This window comes from Leucoraja erinacea, chromosome 13 (genome assembly GCF_028641065.1).
Source record: "Leucoraja erinacea ecotype New England chromosome 13, Leri_hhj_1, whole genome shotgun sequence".
In the NCBI taxonomy this organism is placed as follows: domain Eukaryota; kingdom Metazoa; phylum Chordata; class Chondrichthyes; order Rajiformes; family Rajidae; genus Leucoraja; species Leucoraja erinaceus.
The window spans coordinates 45531823-45553369 of NC_073389.1; the positions used below are offsets into that span (position 1 = coordinate 45531823).

At 44.2% G+C, this 21547-nt stretch overlaps 1 protein-coding gene across 1 annotated transcript in view; it reads right to left on the reverse strand.

Moving 5' to 3' along the window:
• LOC129702988 (interferon-induced GTP-binding protein Mx3-like) overlaps positions 1-21547 on the reverse strand; it is a 108305-nt gene that overhangs the window by 62601 nt on the left and 24157 nt on the right. The window contains exons 3-6 of the mRNA XM_055645121.1: positions 15027-15123; positions 12694-12854; positions 8103-8295; positions 3232-3369 (exon numbers count right to left, since the gene is read on the reverse strand). Of these exons, the coding sequence (XP_055501096.1) occupies positions 3232-3369; positions 8103-8295; positions 12694-12854; positions 15027-15123 (589 nt within the window). The remainder of the gene's footprint in view (positions 1-3231; positions 3370-8102; positions 8296-12693; positions 12855-15026; positions 15124-21547) is intronic.

The window sequence follows — 21547 nt, forward strand, 5'->3', positions numbered from 1 at the left end:
TTTTGGCTCTCCAGTGAAGCTTCAAACTGACAACGGCCGGCAGTTCACTAGTGCTGAATTCGCTGCCTTTGCGACTAAGTGGAACTTTGCCCATTACACTAGCAGCCCGGAATTCCCTCAGAGCAACGGGCTGGCAGAACGTGCTGTGCGCAGTGCTAAGACTTTGTTGGAGCAGTCTCGTTTATCAAATTGTGATTTTTACCAAGGACTTTTGAATTTGCGTAATGTTTCTCGCGATGGGGTTTTGGGTTCTCCTGCCCAACGGCTCATGTCTCGCGTCCTCCGTCCTCCTATGCCTATTTCTCAACAATTGCTGACTCCTGTGGTTCGTTCCCCTGAGGCGGTCCACCGCCGCATCTCTCATCGCCATGAGATCCAGCGTCGGTCTCATGACAAGTCTTGTCGTCCTCTGCCTTCCCTCTCCGCGGGCCAGGTGGTTCGCATGCAGACTCCTACCGGTTTTTCCAAGCTTGCTACTGTTATAGGGCTGGCTGACTCCCCTCGCTCCTATTTGGTGGATTACGAGGGCACTGTATATCGTCGCAGTCGCCAGCATTTGCGTGCTGTCCGTGAGCCTCCTCCACCGATCCCTTTACCGTCCACATCCACTCCTTTACCTGTTTCTCCCCCTCGGGCTATCCCATGTGCCCCTGCTCCTGTGAAACCTGATTTCGGCTCTCCTGTTCTTTCCCCACGGTTCTCTCCTGTCAGTTCTCCTTCTTCGTCCTCCCCTTCTAGTTCGTCTTTTGCCTCGCCGGTTTCTAGTCCCCGACCTGCGTTACTGCCTGTTCCGTCCCCCCGATCTTCGCTGCCTTTGCCTTTGGGAGAGGGGAGTGAGGGTGGTGTACGGACCCGCTCTGGCAGAGTTGTGCGGGCCCCTGATCGGTATGGTGATTATGCTTAGTTTGAGATGTTCACTGACCATTATTGTTATTATGTGCAGGTCTGTATAATTGCCTGCTGCTGCTGCTTATCTTACGGGAAGGCATGTAGATGGTTATGCATGCAACCATATATGTAACTACCTCATTAGCATATCGTCCCTCCCACATTCTATAGTATAACTGTAGTGTCTGCATGTTCCCTCCCTGTTAGGTTCCAGTACGTGTGTAGACCAGTTGTGGTTAGTACTGGAACGTGTGTTATTAGTGTTTGAATAAAGACTTAGTTAAAGGACTATGGACAACATCTAGTTTCCTTTACACCTTCTACCTGAAAGCAGTGGGGAGATGAGTGAGTGGCCAGGATGGTATGGGTCTTTGATGATGGCAGCCTTTCTGTGGCAACGACTGCGATAGATCCCCTCGATGGTAGGGAGGTCAGAACCGATGATGGACTGGGCAGTGTTTACAATTTTTGTAGTCTTTTACGCTCCTGGGCGCTCAAGTTGCCGAACCAAGCCACGATGCAACCAGTCAGCATGCTCTCTACTGTGCACCTGTAGAAGTTTGAGAGAGACCTCCTTGACATACTGACTCTCCGTAATCTTCTCAGGAAGTAGAGGCGCTGATGTGCTTTCTTTATAATTGCATCCGTGTTCTCGGACCAGGAGAGATCTTCAGAGATATGCATGCCCAGGATTTTGAAGCTCTTGACTCTTTCCACCATCTACCCATTGATATAAACGGGACTATGAGTCCACATACTACCCCTTCCAAAGTCCGCAATCAGTTCCTTGGTTTTGCTGGTGTTGAGAGCCAGGTTATTGTGCCGGCACCATTTGGTCGAACAGTCGATCTCACTTATATACTCTGACTCGTCTTCATCAGTGATACGTCCCACAACAGTGGTGTCATCAGCGAACTTGATGATGGAGTTCGCACTATGACCGGCTACGCAATCATGAGTATAGAGTGAGTGCAGCAGGGGGCTGAGCACGCTTTGAGGTGCTCCCATGCTGATTGTTACCAAGGCTGACACATTTCCACCAATACGGACAGACTGTGGTCTGTGAATGAGGATGTTGAGGATCCAATTGCAGAGGGATGCGCAGAGACCCAATTCTGAGAGTTTGGTAACCAGCTTGAAGGGGGTGATTGACTTCTACTGGGATACTGTGTTCCAGTTCTTTTGTGTGAATGAATTCATACAGGTTTATCGATGTAAACAGCCCGACAGGATCATAAGGTCATAAGTGATAGGAGCAGAATTATGCCATTCGGCCATCAAGTCTACTCCACCATTCAATCATGGCTGATCTATCTCTCCATTTCTCTTGCCTTCTCCCCATAAACCAACACCTGTTCTAATCAAGAAGCTTATCTATCTCTGCTTTATAAATATCCATTGATTTGGTCTCCAAAGCCTTCTGTGGCAAAGAATTCCAGATTCACCACCCTTTGCCTAATTAAATTCCTGCTCATCTCCTTCCTCAAGGAACGTCCTTTAATTCTGATGCTATTCCATCTAGTCCTAGACTCTCCCACTAGTGGAAACATCCTCTCCACATCCACTCAACCCAAGTCTTTCACTAATCGGTCCGTTTCAGTGAAGTGTGCCCCCTTATTCGTCTAAAATCCTGCGAGTACAGGCGCAGTGCCATCAAACGTTCATCATAAGAAGTTAACCCACTCATTCCTGGGATCATTCTTGTAAACCTCATCTGGACCCTCTCTAAGGCCAGCACATCCTTGCTCAGATATGGTGCCCAAAATTGCTCACAATGTGACCTTCAACAGGCAGAGAGCGCCAGTGATAAGCTGCAGGACAGTACGGCAAAATCAAATGTTTCTGTACACTTCTAGTGATAAGCCTAATTGTGTTAGGTTGGGTGTTTTATTTAAACCAAACTTATTGGGCTGAGTGTAGGATCAAAATCACAATAAGGTGCGTCAAATATGCTCTTTGTAACCGTTGTTTAATATTAACTATTTGATTACAAGTACAATCGAAGTGTAAATTGGTCGCAAGAAGATGCATTTGATGGAATGACTTGCATCCCCAAGGGGCTCATCAAGGCCCCAACTCTTATTCTTCCTGATTATTTTAATAAACCAAAACAAAATTATGATTGTTCAAATTGTTGAATGCTTACATTTTCTTAATTTAGATAAATGAGTATTAAAAAAAGCAACTTTGATGTATGGTTAGTAGTCGGTTGCGATTACATTTAATGCATGAAATTGTCAGCAATCTTTCAAAACTAATGTTTGCAGTGTCATATTTGAATCACAATTCATCATTCATCATCAATCCACAACCTGTCTTACACAGCAATGCTTTGGAACATACCTTTGAGAATTTCTTGTTCCACCTCAGCTGCACTACTGAGGTAGTTCGAATAACCCCTGTAGCTGATTTTCCCCTGCCAAACATTTGCTTTTTTGACATTTTTTAACTTCAATTCAAGTGGGCATCTTGTTACAATTCCTGTCGCAATAAAAACGATACCAGATATGTCATTATAGAAGAGAATGTTTTTGAGAGATGTTGTCAGAAGAAACAGTGCAGCTAATAATAATAATAATAATAATAATAATAATAATAATAATAATAATAATAATAATAATAATCAGAATTCAACCTATTCATAGAAACATAGAAAATAGGTGCAGGAATAGGCCATTCGGCCCTTCGAGCCAGCACCGCCATTCAATATGATCATGGCTGATCATCCACAATCAGTACGCTTTCTCCCCATATTCCTTGATTCCATTAGCCCTAAGAGCTATATTTAACTCTCTCTTGAAAACATCCAGTGAATTGTACTCCACTGCCTTCTGTGGCAGAGAACTCCACAGGTTGATAACATAGAAAATAGGTGCAGGAGTATTCAATATGATCATGCCTGATCATCTAACTCAGTATCCCGTACCTGCCTTCTCTCCAGACCCCTTGATCCCCTTAGCCACAAGGACCACATCTAACTCCCTCTTAAATATAGCCAAAGAACTGGCCTCAACTACCTTCTGTGGCAGAGAATTCCAGAGATTCACCACTCTCTGTGTGAAAAATGTTTTTCTCATCTAGGTCCTAAAAGACTTCCCTCTTATCCATAAACTGTGACCCCTTGTTCTGGACTTCCCCAACATCGGGAACATTCTTCCTGCATCTAGCCTGTCCAACCCCTTAAGAATTTTGTAAGTTTCTATAAGATCCCCCCTCAATCTTCTAAATTCTAGCGAGTACAAGCCGAGTCTATCCAGTCTTTCTTCATATGAAAGTCCTGATATCCCAGGAATCAGTCTGATGAACCTTCTCTGTACTCCCTCTATGGCAATAATGTCTTTCCTCAGATTAGGAGACCAAAACCGTACGCAATACTCCAGATGTGGTCTCACCAAGACTCTGTACAACTGCAGTAGAACCTCCCTGCTCCTATACTCAAATCCTTTTGCTATAAATGCTAACATACCATTCACTTTCTTTACAGCCTGCTGCATCTGCATGCCTACTTTCAATGACTGGTGTACCATGACACCCAGGTCTCGTTGCATCTCCCCTTTTCCTAATCGGCCACCATTCAGATAATTCTCTGTTTTTGCCACCAAAGTGGATAACCTCACATTTATCCACATTATACTGCATCTGCCATGCATTTGCCCACTCACCCAACCTATCCAAGTCACCTTGCAGCCTCCTAGCATCCTCTTCACAGCTAACACTGCTCCCCAGCTTTATGTCATCCGCAAACTTGGAGATGTTGCAATCAATTCCCTCGTCCAAATCATTAACATATATTGTAAATAGCTGGGGTCCCAGCACCGAGCCTTGCGGTACCCCACTAGTCACTGCCTGCCATCCTGAAAAGGACCCGTTTACTCCTACTCTTTGCTTCCTGTCTGTCAGCCAGTTCTCTATCCACATCAATACTGAACCTCCAATACCGTGTGCTTTAAGTTTGCATACTAATCTCTTATATGGGAAAGTCTTGCTAAGTCTAGCCTTGTCGAAAGTCTTCTGAAAGTCCAGATATAACACATCCACTGGTTCTCCCTTATCCACTCTACTAGTTACATCCTCGAAAAATTCTATAAGATTTGTCAGACATGATTTACCTTTCATAAATCCATGCTGACTTTGTCCAATGAATTCACCACTTTCCAAATGTGCTGCTATCCCATCTTTAATAACTGATTCTAGCAGTTTCCCCACTACCGAAGTTAGACTAACTGGTCTGTAATTCCCCGTTTTCTCTCTTCCTCCCTTTTTAAAAAAGTGGGGTTACATTAGCTACCCTCCAATTCTCAGGAACTACTCCAGAATCTAAAGAGTTTTGAAAAATGATCACTAATGCATCCACTATTTCTGGGGCTACTTCCTTAAGTACTCTGGGATGCAGCCTATATAACCCTGGGGATTTATCGGCCATTAATCCATTCAATTTACCTAACACCTCTTCCCGGCTAACCTGGATTTCACTCAGTTCCTCATTCTCATTTGACCCCCCAGTCCCCTGCTATTTCCAGCAGATTATTTATGTCTTCCTTAGTGAAGACAAAATCAAAGTAGTTATTCAATTGGTCTACCATGTCTTTGTTCCCCATGATCAATTCACCTGTTTCTGACTGCAAGGGACCTACATTTGTTTTAACTAATCTTTTTCTCTTCACATATCTATAAAAACTTTTGCAGTCAGATTTTATGTTCCCTGCCAGTTTTCTTTCATAATCTATTTTCCCTTTCCTAATTAAGCTCTTTGTCCTCCTCTGCTGAACTAAATTTCTCTCAGTCCTCTGGTAAGCTGCTTTTTCTGGCTAATTTGTATGGTTCATTTTTTGTTTTGATACTATCCCTGATTTCCCTTGTTATCCACGGATGCGCTACCTTCCCTGATTTATTCTTTTGCCAAACTGGGATGAACAATTGTTGTAATTCATCCATGCAGTCTTTTAAAGCCTTTCATTACCTATCCACCGTGAACCCTTTAAGAATCAATTGCCAGTCAATCTTGGCCAATTCACATCTCATACCCTCAAAGTTACCTTTCTTTAAGTTCAGAACTCTTGTTTCTGAATTAATTATGTCACTCTCCACCCTAATGAAGAACTCAACCATATTATGGTCATTCTTGCCCAAGGGCCCACGCACAAAAAGACTGCTAACTACCCCTTCCTCATTACTCAATACCCAGTCTAGAATAGCCTGCTCTCTCGTTAGTTCCTCTACGTTGGTTTAGAAAACTATCCCGCATACATTCCAGGAAATCCTCTTCCTCAGCACCCCTGCCCATTTGATTCACCCAATCTATATGTAGATTGAAGTCACCCATTATAACTGTTTAACCTTTGTTGCACGCATTTCTAATTTCCTGTTTGATGCCATCCCGAAATCCACTACTTCTGTTAGGTGGCCTGTACACAACTCCCACTAGCGTTTTCTGCCCCTTAGTGTTTCGCAGTTTTACCCATATCGATTCCACATCCTCCAAGCTAATGTCCTTTCTTTCTATTACGTTAATCTCCTCTCTAACCAGCAACGCTACCCCACCTCCTTTTTCTTTCTGTCTATCCCTCCTGAATATTGAATATCCCTGGATGTTCAGCTCCCAGCCTTGGTCACCCTGGAGCCATGTCTCTGTGATCTCTGTGATCTCAACTATATCATGTTCATTAATAACTATCTGCACATTCAACTCATCCACCTTGTTACGAATGCTCCTTGCATTGAGACATAACTCTGTGTGAAAAGGTTTTTCCTCATACTCTCTGCGTTAAAAGACCATCTTAACAATAAGTTAATTGGGATGATAGGAAATAGTGGTACTTGTACAATTGTAATATGATTTATTGTATATTTATTTGTGTGCTACTGAAATAATGGGCCTATTAAGCTGCAGCAAGGTAAGAATTTAATTGTGTAGGAAAGAGCTGTAGATGCTAGTTTACACCGCAGATAATGTGTTGGAGTAACTCCAGGACAGGCCACATCTCTGGATAGAAGGAATGGGTGATGTTTTGGGTCGATACCCTTCTTCAGACTCAACAATTTCATTGTTCTCTTGCCAGTATATATGACAATTAAATATTCTTGACCCCTGTTAGATGGTGAAAATAATGATAAGAAGCTGGCCTATTACAAAATGCTGGAGTATCTCAGCAGGAAAGGCAGTATCTCTGGAGAAAATGGGAAGGTGATGTTTTGGGCTGGGACTCTTTTTCAGACTGATTGTTGGGGGGAGGGAGAGAGAATTGGAAGCAAGGAAAGACCAGGACAAATCAGTGCCAACAAAACAGATCATCTCAGTGAGGGAGTTTCCCCAATAGACTAATTGTTGGCTAGAGTCGATGTGATCCCAACAGGGATACACCATTGTGAACTGTGGAACTGGTCATGTTCTTCAGAGGCAATTAAAAATAATTGTTCTAGAGATTTGACTTGTAGTGGAGGAAATTCAGCAAATAATTTGGATACAAGATTCCACAGAAAACAATGGGTGATTTTTTTCAGGGAGTTTTTTCCTATAAACAGTGTTCAAACCATCAGATAGAAATAAGATTTAGTTTCCATTTAATTAAGGGTGGCACGGTGGCGTAGCAGTAGAGCTACTGCCTTACAGTGCCACAGACCCGAGTTCGAACTGACTACAGGTGTATGTCTAGACGGAGTTTACATGTTCTCCCCATGACCTGTGTGGGTTTTCTCAGAGATCTTTGGTTTCCAAAGATATACAGGTTTGAATCTTACTTGACTTGGTATGAACGTAAACTTTTTCTTAGTGTGTGTAGGATAGTGTTAACGTTCGGGGATCATTGGTCGGTCAGGACTCAGTAGGCCAAAGGACCAGTTTCCGTGCTGTATCCCTAAGCTAAACTAAATCTGGTCTCCAATATCTTGATTAAGTGATTAAGACACTTCCACAGTATATTAAAGGAAATTTTAAAAACATATTGGATGGGTTTAGCTTGTAGTGTAAGAAAATCACCATACATATTTGGAAAGATAACAAAATGATAGTAAAAAGCCAGGTGATTTGGGTTGCATCAAAATTGTAGGCCTGTTGGATGTCTAATTTAATTAAGATGGCTTATAACCGTTCCCACCTTGTGGTGCCCAAGCCTGTTTTGATGAGAGACTTTCTGTGTGCCTTTGCAGTGTTACCTTTGAACACAAAGGGATATAAATTCCAAAACAATTTATTATTGACTCCAACAGTATCTTACCACTCCCTCTGGGAAAGGCCACTCCTGAGAGCGCCTCCAACACTGAGCTCTTCCCAGAGCTCTGGTCACCAATCACTGCAATGGCTGGAAGTCCGAGATCCTTATCCACACCAAATCCTCTCAGAGAATCAATGAGATCAATGTATGGTCGTACCTCGTGCTCGTAATGAATGGACAATGGGGCATCCATTGCCTGGAGAGAGAACGAGAGAGAGAGAGAGAGATAGGACATCTTCAGAACTATTCCCAAAATTAAAATATAAGCATGCATTTTGCTTTCTTTTAACAAGACAGGAATTTGTTTTAACAAGAGAGAAATCTATATTCTAAAAGTCTGATCTTGACCACTTCCTGTTGGTCTGTATATTGATTTTAGTAAAAACGCTGCCACTTACGGCTGTGATTTTTGGCTATCTTACTCAGAGTCCCCCTCCGCTGCGCAGGACAAGAGGATTTTTCCCATCGATGAAAAATAAGAGTTATTAGTGTTAAAAAAATGTTGAGATGCACTCTACTGAAGGCCACGCCCCTTCCGGAGGTGACTATAAAATCAGGAAGTGTCCCTCAGTTCTCTGCAAGATGTGTGAGCAAGAGGTCGCAATTTTCAGTCTGAGTTGTGAATAACACCGAACACATGTCTTCTATACTGTGAGTGGTTTTACTGACCTGTCAATGCCCTTAGTGTGTTTTGGTTTGAAAGTGCTAAAGCAAGCTGTGTTGTCTTTGGTTTTGAAAGTGCTAAAGCAAGCAGCGTTGCCTTTGGTTTTGAAAGTGCTAAAGCAAGCTGCGTTGCCTTTGGTTTTGAAAGTGCTAAAGTGACCTGCCTTGACCAATTAATGCTGCCTTGCCCAATTAAAGCTTCCTTGCCCAATTAAAGCTGCCTTGCCCAATTAAAGCTGCCTTGCCCAATTAAAGCTGCCTTGCCCAATTAAAGCTGCCATGCCCAATTAGAGCTGCCTTGCCTAATTAGATCTGACTTGCCATCTATATAATTAAAAGTCTAATTTTGACCACTTCCTGTTTGCGTATTATATTGATTTTAGAAAAAATGCTACCACGTACGGCTGTGATTTTTGGCCTTCTTACTCAGAGTCCCCCTCTGCTCATTAGGTTACGAGGATTTTTCCCATCGATGAAAAATAAAAGAATTATTACTGTTTAACTGGCCAGTAAGTAACTTTCAAGCTGCAATCATATTTTCAAGGACATGTTAACCCATGTGAATTTTCGGTTACATTTAACCGTTTAGTTTACTGTTGACACAGTTGTGGGTTTGCACTGTTCAGTTATTCCAAAGTTGATATTCAGTCTTCATAGCCATATTCTTTTTCGGGCTATTTAGATAAGCCAAAATGTTATTATAGAGGTGCTTGAATGTATTTTCTAGTCCACTATACTGGAGAAATAGTTTGACATTAGACAGGAAGATTCTATTTGTAAAATGTTTGTTTGGAAGAGCTTACTGCTTCTTTCTTTAGCAGCTTTCTTGTGGGGGGAGGGGGGTTATGTCACTGTCAGTAACATTTTAGCAATTCATATAAACACATCATTACACACTAGTCATTTTCAACCTGCACTGACTCATTGCTTTGTATTCAGCCGATCATTTGGTTCATTGTATTTACATTATAACAATTTTTTTCTTTATTATACATGGATAGTCACATAAAGCTAGTAAGCTGGAATGTCAAAGGTTTAAACCATCCAGTTAAAAGAAGAAAGTTTTTTTCGCATCTTAAACAACTCAAAACAGAAATAGCCTTCGTTCAAGAAACTCGTATCCGTTGCTCAGACAATGGCCGTCTCTTGTCAGGTTGGATGGAGCAGGGGTTCCACTCGTCCTTTCAGGCTAAAGCCAGAGGAGTTTCAATCCTTATCAGCCAGAATATATCTTTTGAGTTTTGGCCTTCTTACTCAGAGTCCATTAATGTGATCTCTGACAAGTTTGGTTGGTATGTAATTGTGACTGGAAAATTATATAATACACTAGTAGTATATGTCAACGTGTATGCCCCTAATGTAGACGATGTAGGTTTTTTCACGCAGCTATTTTCATTGCTTCCAGAGCTGAACACATAAATTCGGTGGTGATTTCAATTGTTGTTTAGATCATCTTTTAGACCGTTCCTCTACTAACCCCAGTACAGTAAGTAAATCAGCTTGTTTCATCCAAGCCTTTCTCTCCTAGTACGGTGTCTGCGAGGTGTGGCGCTCTTTACATCCACAAGATAAGGAATATCCAATAAAGATCTGGCTCATCAAATTGGAGAAATTGACAAGCAATATGCGCAAACTCAAAATCCAACTCTTTATAAAAGACGATTGGAACTCAAAACCAAATTTGACCTACTCACTACTCACTCAATTGAACACATACTTTAAAAAAATAAAGCCATGTTTTATACATATGGAGATAAACTGACAAATTACTTGCAAATCAACTTAAAGGTGCTAAAGCGAGACAGAATATTTCTAAAATTCGCATGCCTAATGGGCAGTCCACTTCGGATCACTTGCAAATTAATGACGCTTTCAGAGACTTTTATTCCCAGCTTTATACTTCAGAATCTCAACCGGATCATAAGGTAATGCATGACTTCCTGAGCAGTCTAAATATTCCCAAACTCTCAATAGTTTTTAGGGAAAGATTGGATGAGCCTATATCACAGGCAGAAATAGCTTCAGCCATTTCCTCATTGCAATCAGGCAAATGTCGGGATCCTGATGGCTTCCCGGCAGAGTTTTTAAAAAAAGTTCTCTCTACTCCTTTCCCCACGGTTGTGTTCCGTTCTATCTGAATCCTACAGACAAGGCTCTCTTCCTCCATCCTTTGCCGAAGCCTGTATTACTCTTATCGCCAAAAAAGCTAAAGATCCAACTGAATGCGCCTCCTACAGACCCATCTCCCTTCTAAACACGGATGCTAAAATTTTAGGTAAGGTTCTAGCACGTAGACTAGAGAATGCCCTCTCTACGGTTATATCTGAGGGCCAAACCGGCTTTATTAAGAGCAGACATTCTTTCTTTAACATACATTGATTATTAGATATTGTCTAATCTGCTTCTGAGGATGTCCATGAGTGTGTCGTATCTATTGATGCAGAAAAAGCATTTGATCGCGTTGAGTGGGTCTATCTATGGGCTGTTCTGGACAAATTTGGTTTTGGAACAAACTTTATTTCATGGATCAGGTTACTATACTCTCATCCCACAGCCTCAGTTCGGACTAATTCCCAGTTGTTCAAGCCGTTCGACTTGCATCGTGGAACCCGCCAGGGGTGTCCTCTGAGCCCCATGCTTTTTGACTTGGCCATCAAACCACTTGCCATGGCCTTTCGCAGCTGTGAGGACAAGGCCGGTATTTGGAGGGGCAGTACACAGCATAAGGTCTCACTATATGCTGACAACCTTTTGCTTTTTGTCTCAAACCCAGGCACCTCTCAGCATTCTGCTATGTTGAGTAGGCTGGGTCTCTATTCCATGGAGCATAGGAGAACAAGGGGAGATCTTATAGAAGTATACAAAATCATGAGAGGAATAGATTGAGTAGATGCACAGAGTCTTTTACCCAGAGTAGGGGAATCGAGGACCAGACGACAGAGTTTCAAGGTGAAGTGGAAAAGATTTAATAGGAATCATAGGGGTATCTTTTTCACACAGAGGGTGCTGGGTGTATGGAACAAGCTGCCAGAGGAGGTAGTTGAGACTGGGACTATTCCATCATTTAAGAAACAGTTGCACAGGTACATGGATGGGACAGGTTAAGAGGATTATAGACCATGCGCAGGCAAGTGGGATGAGGGTAGCTGGGACATTTTTGGCCGGTGTGGGCGAGTTGGGCCGACACTGTATTACTCTATGACTAGGAGGGCAGCACACAAATTTAGAAACATAGAAACATAGAAAAAAGGTGCAGGAGTAGGCTATTCGGCCCTTCGAGCCTGCACCACCATTCAATATGATCATGGCTGATCATCCAACAGTATCCTGTACCTGCCTTCTCTCCATACCCCCTGACCCCTTTAGCCACAAGGGCAACATCTAACTCCCTCTTAAATATAGCCAACAAACTGGCCTCAACTACCTTCTGTACTGGTCTCAACTACCTTCTGTAATGGAAGAAAATATGCAATGTTTCGGGCCAAAACCCTTCTTCAGACGGCTTCTTCTGAAGAAGGGTTTCGGCCTGAAACGTTGCCTATTTCCTTCACTCCTTAGATGTTGCTGCGCCCGCTGAGTTTCTCCAGCATTTTTGTGTACCTACCAATGAACCTAATGTGGCTCAGCAAAAAGACTAAAACATGGGCTTACAATTTTGTGGAGGCTTCTGAGCAAATCTACCATCCAACTCATTGGTGACCCTCGGACAATCCTTGATTGGACTTGGCTGGCTTTACCTTGCACTAAATGCACTTACCATGTATCTATACACTGAATGACTCGATTGCAATCATGCATTGTCTTTGTGCTGATTGGTTAGCATGAAACAAAAAGCTCTTCACTGTAGCTCCATGCACGTGACAATAAACAGAACTGGAACTGAATTGGATACATGATCTCATTGTAGTTTTCAGAAAATAAAGTCACTTGCCTTCACTTGTTCTTTCTGTGCTTGTTGTGCTCCTGGCATGCCAAATGCAGGTGTCCAGAAATCCTTCTCAATGCCAGTCACTGTAGAGTTAGCAGAGTTTCCTTTATCGGTCGGAAATTTGCGCGGGTCATTGGCTACTACCGCTGGTGAAGGTGATGTGCCTGTGCCAAATATGGATTAAAAATATTTTAAAAAGCAACTTCATAGCTCTACATCCAGTCGCTGATGTTGACCGACCATCAAGCAACTGTCTAATCCACATATCATTCCCCCATTTTACAATGATGAAAGACATTCTTGCCATAGAGGGAGTACAGAGAAGGTTCACCAGACTGATTCCTGGGATGTCAGGACTTTCATATGAAGAAAGACTGGATAGACTCGGTTTGTACTCGTTAGAATTTAGAAGATTGAGGGGGATCTTATAGAAACTTACAAAATTATTAAGGGGTTGGACAGGCTAGATGCAGAAAGATTGTTCCCGATGTTGGGGAAGTCCAGAACAAGGGGTCACAGTTTAAGGATAAGGGGGAAATCTTTTAGGACCGAGATGAGGAAAACTTTTTCACACAGAGAGTGGTGAATCTCTGGAATTCTCTGTCGCAGAAGGTAGTTGAGGCCAGTTCATTGGCTATATTTAAGAGGGAGTTAGATGTGGCCCTTGTGGCTAAAGGGATCAGGGGGTATGGAGGGAAGGCAGGAACAGGATACTGAGTTGGATGATCAGCCATGATCATATTGCATGGCGGTGCAGGCTCGAAGGGCCAAATGGCCTAATCCTGCACTTATTTTCTATGTTTTTATGTTTCTATCTCTGGCAAGACCAGCTTTCAATGCCCATCCCCAACTACCTGCAGACTTTCGAAGATAGACACAAGATGCTGGAGTAACTCAGTGGGACAGGCAGCATCTCTGGAGAGAAGGAATGCCTGATGTTTTGGGACAAGACTCTCTTCAGACTGATGTCAGGGGAGTGGGCGGGAGAGATATGTAGTCGGAGACAGTAAGACTGGTGGGAGAACTGAGAAGGGGGAGGGGATGGAGAGAGAAGGAAAGCAAGGGCTATTTGAAGTCAGAGAAGTCATGTTCATACCACTGAGGTGTTGCTACCCAAGTGAAATATGAGGTGCTGTTCCTTCAATTTGCGCTGGGCCTCACTTTGACAATGGATGAAGCCCTGACCAGAAAGGACTGATTGGGAATGGGAGGGTGAGTTAAAGTGTTGAGCATGCGGACTGAGCGGAGGTGTTCAGCGAAACGATCGCCGAGCTTGTGCTTGGTCTCGCTGATATACAATTGACACGAGGAACAGCAGATGAGGTTGGAGGATCAAGTGAACCTCTGCCTCACCTGAAAAGACTGTGGGGGTCCTTGGTTGGAGTCGGGCGGGGAGGTAAAGGGACAGGTGTTGTATCTCCTGTGGTTACAGAGGATCGTTCCTGGAGAGGGGGTGGTTTGGGTGGGAAGGGACGGGTTGACCAGGGAGATGTGGAGGGAATGGTCTCTGCGGACAGCAGGAAGGGGTGGAGATGGGTAGATGTGGCCAGTTGTGGGATCCCGTTGCATTTTACGGCAAAAATGTTGGAGGATTATATGCTGTATGCGACGGCTGATGGGGTAGAAGGTGTGGACTAGGGGGACTGTCCTTGTTATGAATGGGGGAGGAAGCAGAGCAAGAGCGGGGCTGTGCGATATCGAGGAGACCCCAGTGCGAGCCTCATCTATAATGGAAGGGGGGAATCCCCATTCTCTAAATAAGGAGGACATCTCCGATGACCTGGTATGGGAAATCTCATCCTGGGCACAGATGCAGCGTAGACGGAGGAATGGGAGTAAGGGAGAGAGTCTTTACAGGAAGCAGGGTGGGAAGAAGTGTAGTCTAGATAGCTATGGGAGTTAGTGGGTTTGTAATAAATGTCAGTCAATAGTCTGTTTCCTGTGATGGAGACAGTCGGTTCAAGTGTATTCCCATTACTGTCCCATACATCAACACTACCCGACACACAATGTACAATTTTCTCCAAAGCCAATTAATGTACTAACCTGTGTTTATTTGGAGTGTGGGAGGAAACTGGAGCTCCCGGAGAAAACCCACACAGCACAGGGAGAAACAGTACCATGGTCGGGATCGAACCCCGGGCCTCAGGCTAGTAAAGCAGCTATTCTAACAGTGCACCACCCCAATACCCTTGACTCAATTGCAATTATGCATTGTCTTTGTGCTGACTGGTTAACATGCAACAAAAAGATTTTCACTGTACCTCAGTGCACGTGACAATAAACTCAACTGAAGCTTGATCTCATTGTAATTTTCAGAAAATAAAGTCACTTACCTTCGCCAAAAGAATTATTTTTGCTCCTGCCCAGAGAGTACGACGGGAAGTCCATGGGAAGATGATTTGCCTGTGCCTCATGTGGAATTCCCGTTCCCTAAGATAAAAAAAGCAACTTCATAGCTCTGCATCCATAGTCGCTGATGTTGACCGACCTTCAAGCAACAGTCTAGTCCACATTTCATTCCCCCATTTGTAATGATGAAGCCATCTCTGGCAAAACCAGCATTAAATGCCCATCCCAAACTAACTGCAGGCATTTGGAGAGTGACACAAAATGATGGAGTAACTCAGCAGGCCAGACTGCATCTCTGGGGACAAAGAATGGGTGACGTTTCAAGTCGAGACTCTTCTTCAGACTGATGTCAGGGGAGTGGGCCAGGCAGCGATAGAATGTCGTCTGAGACAGTAAGACTGGTGGCAGAGCTGGGAAGGGGAAGGGGATGTAGAGAGAGGGAAAGCAAGGGCTATTTGAAGTTAGAGAAGTCAATGTTTATACCACTTGGGTGTGAGCTGCCCAAGCGAAATATGAGGAGCTGTTCCTGCAATTTGCGCTTGGCCTCACTCTGATAACGGAGAAGGCCCAGGACAGAAAAGATAGATTGGGAATGGGATGGGAGTTAAAATGCTGAGCATGCGGACTGAGCAGAGGTGCTCAGTGAAACAATTGCCGAGCCAGTGTTTGGTCTCGCTGATATATAGGTGTTGACACCTGGAACAGCAGATAGAATAGATTAGGTTGGAGGAGGTGCAGATGAACCTCTACTTCACCTGAAAAGACTGTCGAGTCCTTCGATGGAGTCAAGCAGGTAGGTAAAGGGACAGATGTAGCATCTCTTGCGGTTGCACAGGAAAGTACCTGGGGAGGGGATGGTTTGGGTGGGAAGGGACGAGTTGACCAGGGAGTTTATCCACCTTATACTGCACGTGCCATCATCTGGCCACTCACCCAACCTACCCTGCAGGCTCATAGCATCCTGGTCGCAGCTCACACTGCCACCCAGCTTAATGTCATCTGCAAACTTGGAGATGTCACATTTAATTCCCTCGTCTAAATCATTAATATATATTGTAAATAACAGGTTCCAGCACCAAGCCTTGCGGCACCCCACTAGTCACTGCTTGCCATTCTGAAAAGGACCCGTTAATTCCTACTCTTTGCTTCCTGTTTGCCAACCAGATCTCTATCCATGTCAATACCCTAGCCCCAATACAATGTGCTCTAATTTCTTTCTATAATCTCTTGTGTAGTCAAGCATAATTTCCCCTTCATAAATCCATGCTGACTTTGACTGATCCTATCATTGCTTTCCAAATACACTGAAATAATATATTTAGCAATCGACTCAAGCATCTTCCCCACTACCGATGTAAGGCGAACTGGTCTATAATACCATTTTATCACCATCCCTCCTTTCTTAAAAAATGGGATTACATTGTCTACCCTCCAGTCCACCGGAACTGAACCATAGTCGAGAGAATATTGGAAAATGATCACCAATGCATCCACAATTTCTACAGCCACCTCCGTGAGTACTCTAGGATGCAGACCATCAGGCCCTGGGGATTTAGCCGCATTCAGTCCCAACAGTTCCAGGCACAGAAATCGCTATCAAAATATGGAGGCAACAGGGAGGGACACAATTTTTTGGCGGCCGCGCGCGTATGCTCACACTCACACATGCACGCGTAAGGCTTCGGAGGCTCAATCCAGCGCTAAACGCAGCTCAAGTCTGCCAGTCTCGCCGGGTTAACCTACAGCTCTGCCTGGACTGACGGGACACCAGTGCTGCTTCTCCACGCTGGCCATAGTCCCCGCAAGTAGGTTAACCTGGCAGGACAGGCAGAGTTGAGCTGGGTTTTGCGCTGCTTCTCTGCGCTGGCTGTGGGCACCGCACCCGTCTGACTCTCGACCTCTCTGGCCACCCGTGGGGGGGGGGGGGGGGGGGGGGGGGGGGGGGGGGGGCAGGGGGGGGGGGGGCAGCGCCAGAGAGCCGGGATAAATCCTGGCTGCGGATGAGGCAAAGGTCTGTGCCATGTCTCCCTCCTCCAATGATCGCGCTGAATCATCATGTCCCGCCCCCATTGCCTGCTGACCGACGTCTCTCTCATCCAATCGGCGCCGTCGATCAGTAGTCTCACCTCACTGTCTCGTGGAAAGCGGAGATTTCACCGGTTTTAAAATCTGGATTACAAAATCTTGGGGAAGTCCCCCTTCTCTAAAATCAGAGGGGGGACGTGTCCCCCCTATCCCCCTCCCGGGATTTCCACCCCTGAGTCGGTGTAAGGTAAACGATGTACCTAACACCGTTTCCTGACTAATGTGGATTCCCTTCCATTCCTCCCTCCCACAAGATGATCGGTCCCCTAATATTTCTGGGAGATTGTTTGTGTCTTCCTTAGTGAAGACAGAACCAAAGTACTTGTTTATTATTCATAATTAACCCCTTTGTCCTCCTCTGTTGAGTTATAAAATCCTCCCAGTCCACCGGTTTGCTGCTTCCTCTGGCCAATTTATATGCCTTTTCTGGATTTAACATTAACCTTGATTTGCCTTATTCGCCACGTTTGGAGTTCATCCATGCGGTCCTTAAATGAGGTAGGTGGTTGCTCTGGACTCCTCTCTAGTTGTGGATGGGATGGTTCAGTTGCCTGATAACAGCTGGGAAGAAACTCCCTGAACCTGGAGGTGTGCGTTTGTTAACAAAAATGCGTTGTTAACAAAAATAAAACAAAAAAACTAATAATTTCCACAGATTAACTGCAAAATGACCACAAAGAAAGGAAAGCATCACGGATCAGGAAATCCCTATTCATCCAGAGGAAATCGTGCAGAGTTCCAGGTAGCTACATGTCCAATATACTCAAAGTACATCACATTTTGCACCTCTTCTCTCCTTCTTCTGCAGCTTTTTGTCTGCTGTTCATCTCTGGCCTTTGTCCAATCTTGTGCCAATCAAAACTCTCCTCATCTCACCTCTAGCCATCTATCACTTGTCTGAGTGGTGAATCTCTGGAACTCTCTGCCACAGAGGGTAGTCGAGGCCAGGTCATTGGCTATATTTAAGAGGGAGTTAGATGTGGCCCTTGTGGCTAAGGGGATCAGAGGGTATAGAGAGAAGGCAGGTACGGGATACTGAGTTGGATGATCAGCCATGATCATATTGAATGGCGGTGCAGGCTCGAAGGGCCGAATGGCCTACTCCTGCACCTAATTTCTATGTTTCTATGAAGAAGTGCCTTGACGCAAAACATCACTTATTCCTTCCATCCTGAGTTGCTGCCAGTCCCACTGAGCTGCTCCAACATTTTGTGTGTCTTTGGTTTAAACCAGCATCTGCAGCTCCTTCCTATGTTACTTGCCTAACTTTGTCCTCTCTTCCTGCTGTTACACCGCAACTACAATCCATCTGTAGAAGGTTCTCAACCAGAAACATGGCCCAATTGTGCTCCCCCAGAGATGCAGCCTGACCCACTGAGTTACTCCAGCACTTAGCATCTTTCTTTGCAGAGTAATGTCACTTTGTGTCCTTCACCCAAATTGCCTTGCACAATCTTTAATCAATCCAAGCATATCCGTAAGAATTCCCTTCAATAACCATCCAACCACAGACATCAGGCCCTTCCCCAGATTGTCCTCTTAAATAACATGCTATGTTAGGCATCCTTCAATCTTCAGGAATTTTACCTGTGGCTAAAGATTTATCTCTGCAAGTGTATACAAAAATGCTGGAGTGCAGCAGCATCTATGGAGCGAAGGAAATAGGCCACGTTTTGGGCCGAAACCCTTCTTCAGACTGAAGAAGGGTTTCGGCCCGAAACGTCGCCTATTTCCTTCGCTCCATAGATGCTGCTGCACCCGCTGAGTTTCTTTAGCATTTTTGCGTACCTTCGATCTTCCAGCATCTGCAGTTCCTTCTTGAACACTGTCTCTGCAAGGGCCTCTGCAAAGTCTTCCCGAGCATCCCACAAGTTCTGAGAATGCTTTCTCTACCAGTTAACACCTTGGATACCTTTCCACCAGTTGTAAAGTCTCCAGGGATGGTCTGGAATACTCTTCACTTGCCTGGATAAGCACTGATCCAACAACACTTAACATAGAAATTAGGTGCAGGAGTAGGCCATTTGGCCCTTCATACCAGCTGATCGTCCAGAATTAGTATTTGCTTCTCCCCATATCCCTCGATTCCGTTAGCCCTAAAAGCTATATCAATTGAATGTATTGAATACATCAAGAAGCTCAACATCATTGTTGTAGGTTAATAGGCCTCAATAAACTGTCCCTGGTCTGTAGGGAGTGGATGCGAAAGTTGGGAAACGTAGAACAAGTGCGAATGGGTGATTGATGATTAGCATGGGCTTGGAAGGGCGAAGGGTCTGTTTCCATGTTATATCTTTCAATCAATGACAATCTCAATCAGCCCCAATCGATCATACAGAACAAGGAACACAATTGATAATTTTCTTACTCCATACATCAAAATATACTGTTCCACCATTTTCATATTGTGCCATCTACAAAATGCTGGTGTACATATGGTGTACATATAGCTGCTAAATTTGTATAAGATAATGATAAGCAGTTGACACGAGGGCCACAGGAATCAGGGGGTATGGAAAGAAGGCAGGTACAGGAAACTGAGTTGGATGATCAGCCATGATCATTATGAATGGTGGTGCAGGCTCGAAGGGCCGAATGGCCTGCTCCTGCACCTATTTTCTATGTCTATGTTTCTAACTTTCCAGAGCAACCTACCATGTGGCACCTTGTCGAATGCCATACTAAAGTCCATGAACACATCTACAGCCTTCATCAACCTTTTTGTTGATGGGACCCATGGAGACATAGCTGAATGGAGCATAGGAGAACAAGGGGAGATCTTATAGAAGTATACAAAATCATGAGAGGAATAGATTGGGTAGATGCACAGAGTCTTTTACCCAGAGTAGGGGAATCGAGGACCAGATGACAGAGTTTCAAGGTGAAGTGGAAAAGATTTAATAGGAATCATAGGGGTATCTTTTTCACACAGAGGGTGCTGGGTGTATGGAACAAGCTGCCAGAGGAGGTAGTTGAGACTGGGACTATTCCATCATGTAAGAAACAGTTGCACAGGTACATGGATAGGACAGGTTAAGAGGATTATAGACCATGCACAGGCAAGTGGGATGAGGGTAGCTGGGACATTTTTGGTCGGTGTGGGCGAGTTGGGCCGACACTGTAGTACTCTATGACTAGGAGGGCAGCACACAAATTTAGAAACATAGAAAATAGGTGCAGGAGTAGGCCATTTGGCCCTTCGAACTGGCCTCAGCTACCTTCTGTACTGGCCTCAACTACCTTCTGTAATGGAAGAAAATATGCAACGTTTCGGGCCAAAACCCTTCTTCAGACGGCTTCTTCTGAAGAAGGGTTTCGACCTGAAACGTTGCCTATTTCCTTCACTCCTTAGATGTTGCTGCGCCCGCTGAGTTTCTCCAGCATTTTTGTGTACCTACCAATGAACCTAATGTGGCTCAGCAAAAAGACTAAAACATGGGCTTACAATTTTGTGGAGGCTTCTGAGCAAATCTACCATCCAACTCATTGGTGACCCTCGGACAATCCTTGATTGGACTTGGCTGGCTTTACCTTGCACTAAATGCACTTACCATGTATCTATACACTGCATGACTCGATTGCAATCACGCATTGTCTTTGTGCTGATTGGTTAGCATGAAACAAAAAGCTCTTCACTGTAGCTCCATGCACGTGACAATAAACAGAACTGAAACTGAATTGGATACATGATCTCATTGTAGTTTTCAGAAAATAAAGTCACTTGCCTTCACTTGTTCTTTCTGTGCTTGTTGTGCTGCTGGCATGCCAAATGCAGGTGTCCAGAAATGCTTCTCAATGCCAGTCACTGTAGAGTTAGCAGAGTTTCCTTTATCGGTCGGAAATTTGCGCGGGTCATTGGCTACTTTCGCTGGTGAAGGTGATGTGCCTGTGCCAAATATGGATTAAAAATATTTTAAAAAGCAACTTCATAGCTCTACATCCAGTCGCTGATGTTGACCGACCATCAAGCAACTGTCTAATCCACATATCATTCCCCCATTTTACAATGATGAAAGAAATTCTTGCCATAGAGGGAGTACAGAGAAGGTTGACCAGACTGATTCCTGGGATGTCAGGACTTTCATATGAAGAAAGACTGGATAGACTTGGTTTGTACTCGTTAGAATTTAGAAGATTGAGGGGGGATCTTATAGAAACTTACAAAATTATTAAGGGGTTGGACAGGCTAGATGCAGAAAGATTGTTCCCGATGTTGGGGAAGTCCAGAACAAGGGGTCACAGTTTAAGGATAAGGGGAAAATCTTTTAGGACCGAGATGAGGAAAACTTTTTTCACACAGAGAGTGGTGAATCTCTGGAATTCTCTGCCGCAGAAGGTAGTTGAGGCCAGTTCATTGGCTATATTTAAGAGGGAGTTAGATGTGGCCCTTGTGGCTAAAGGGATCAGGGGGTATGGAGAG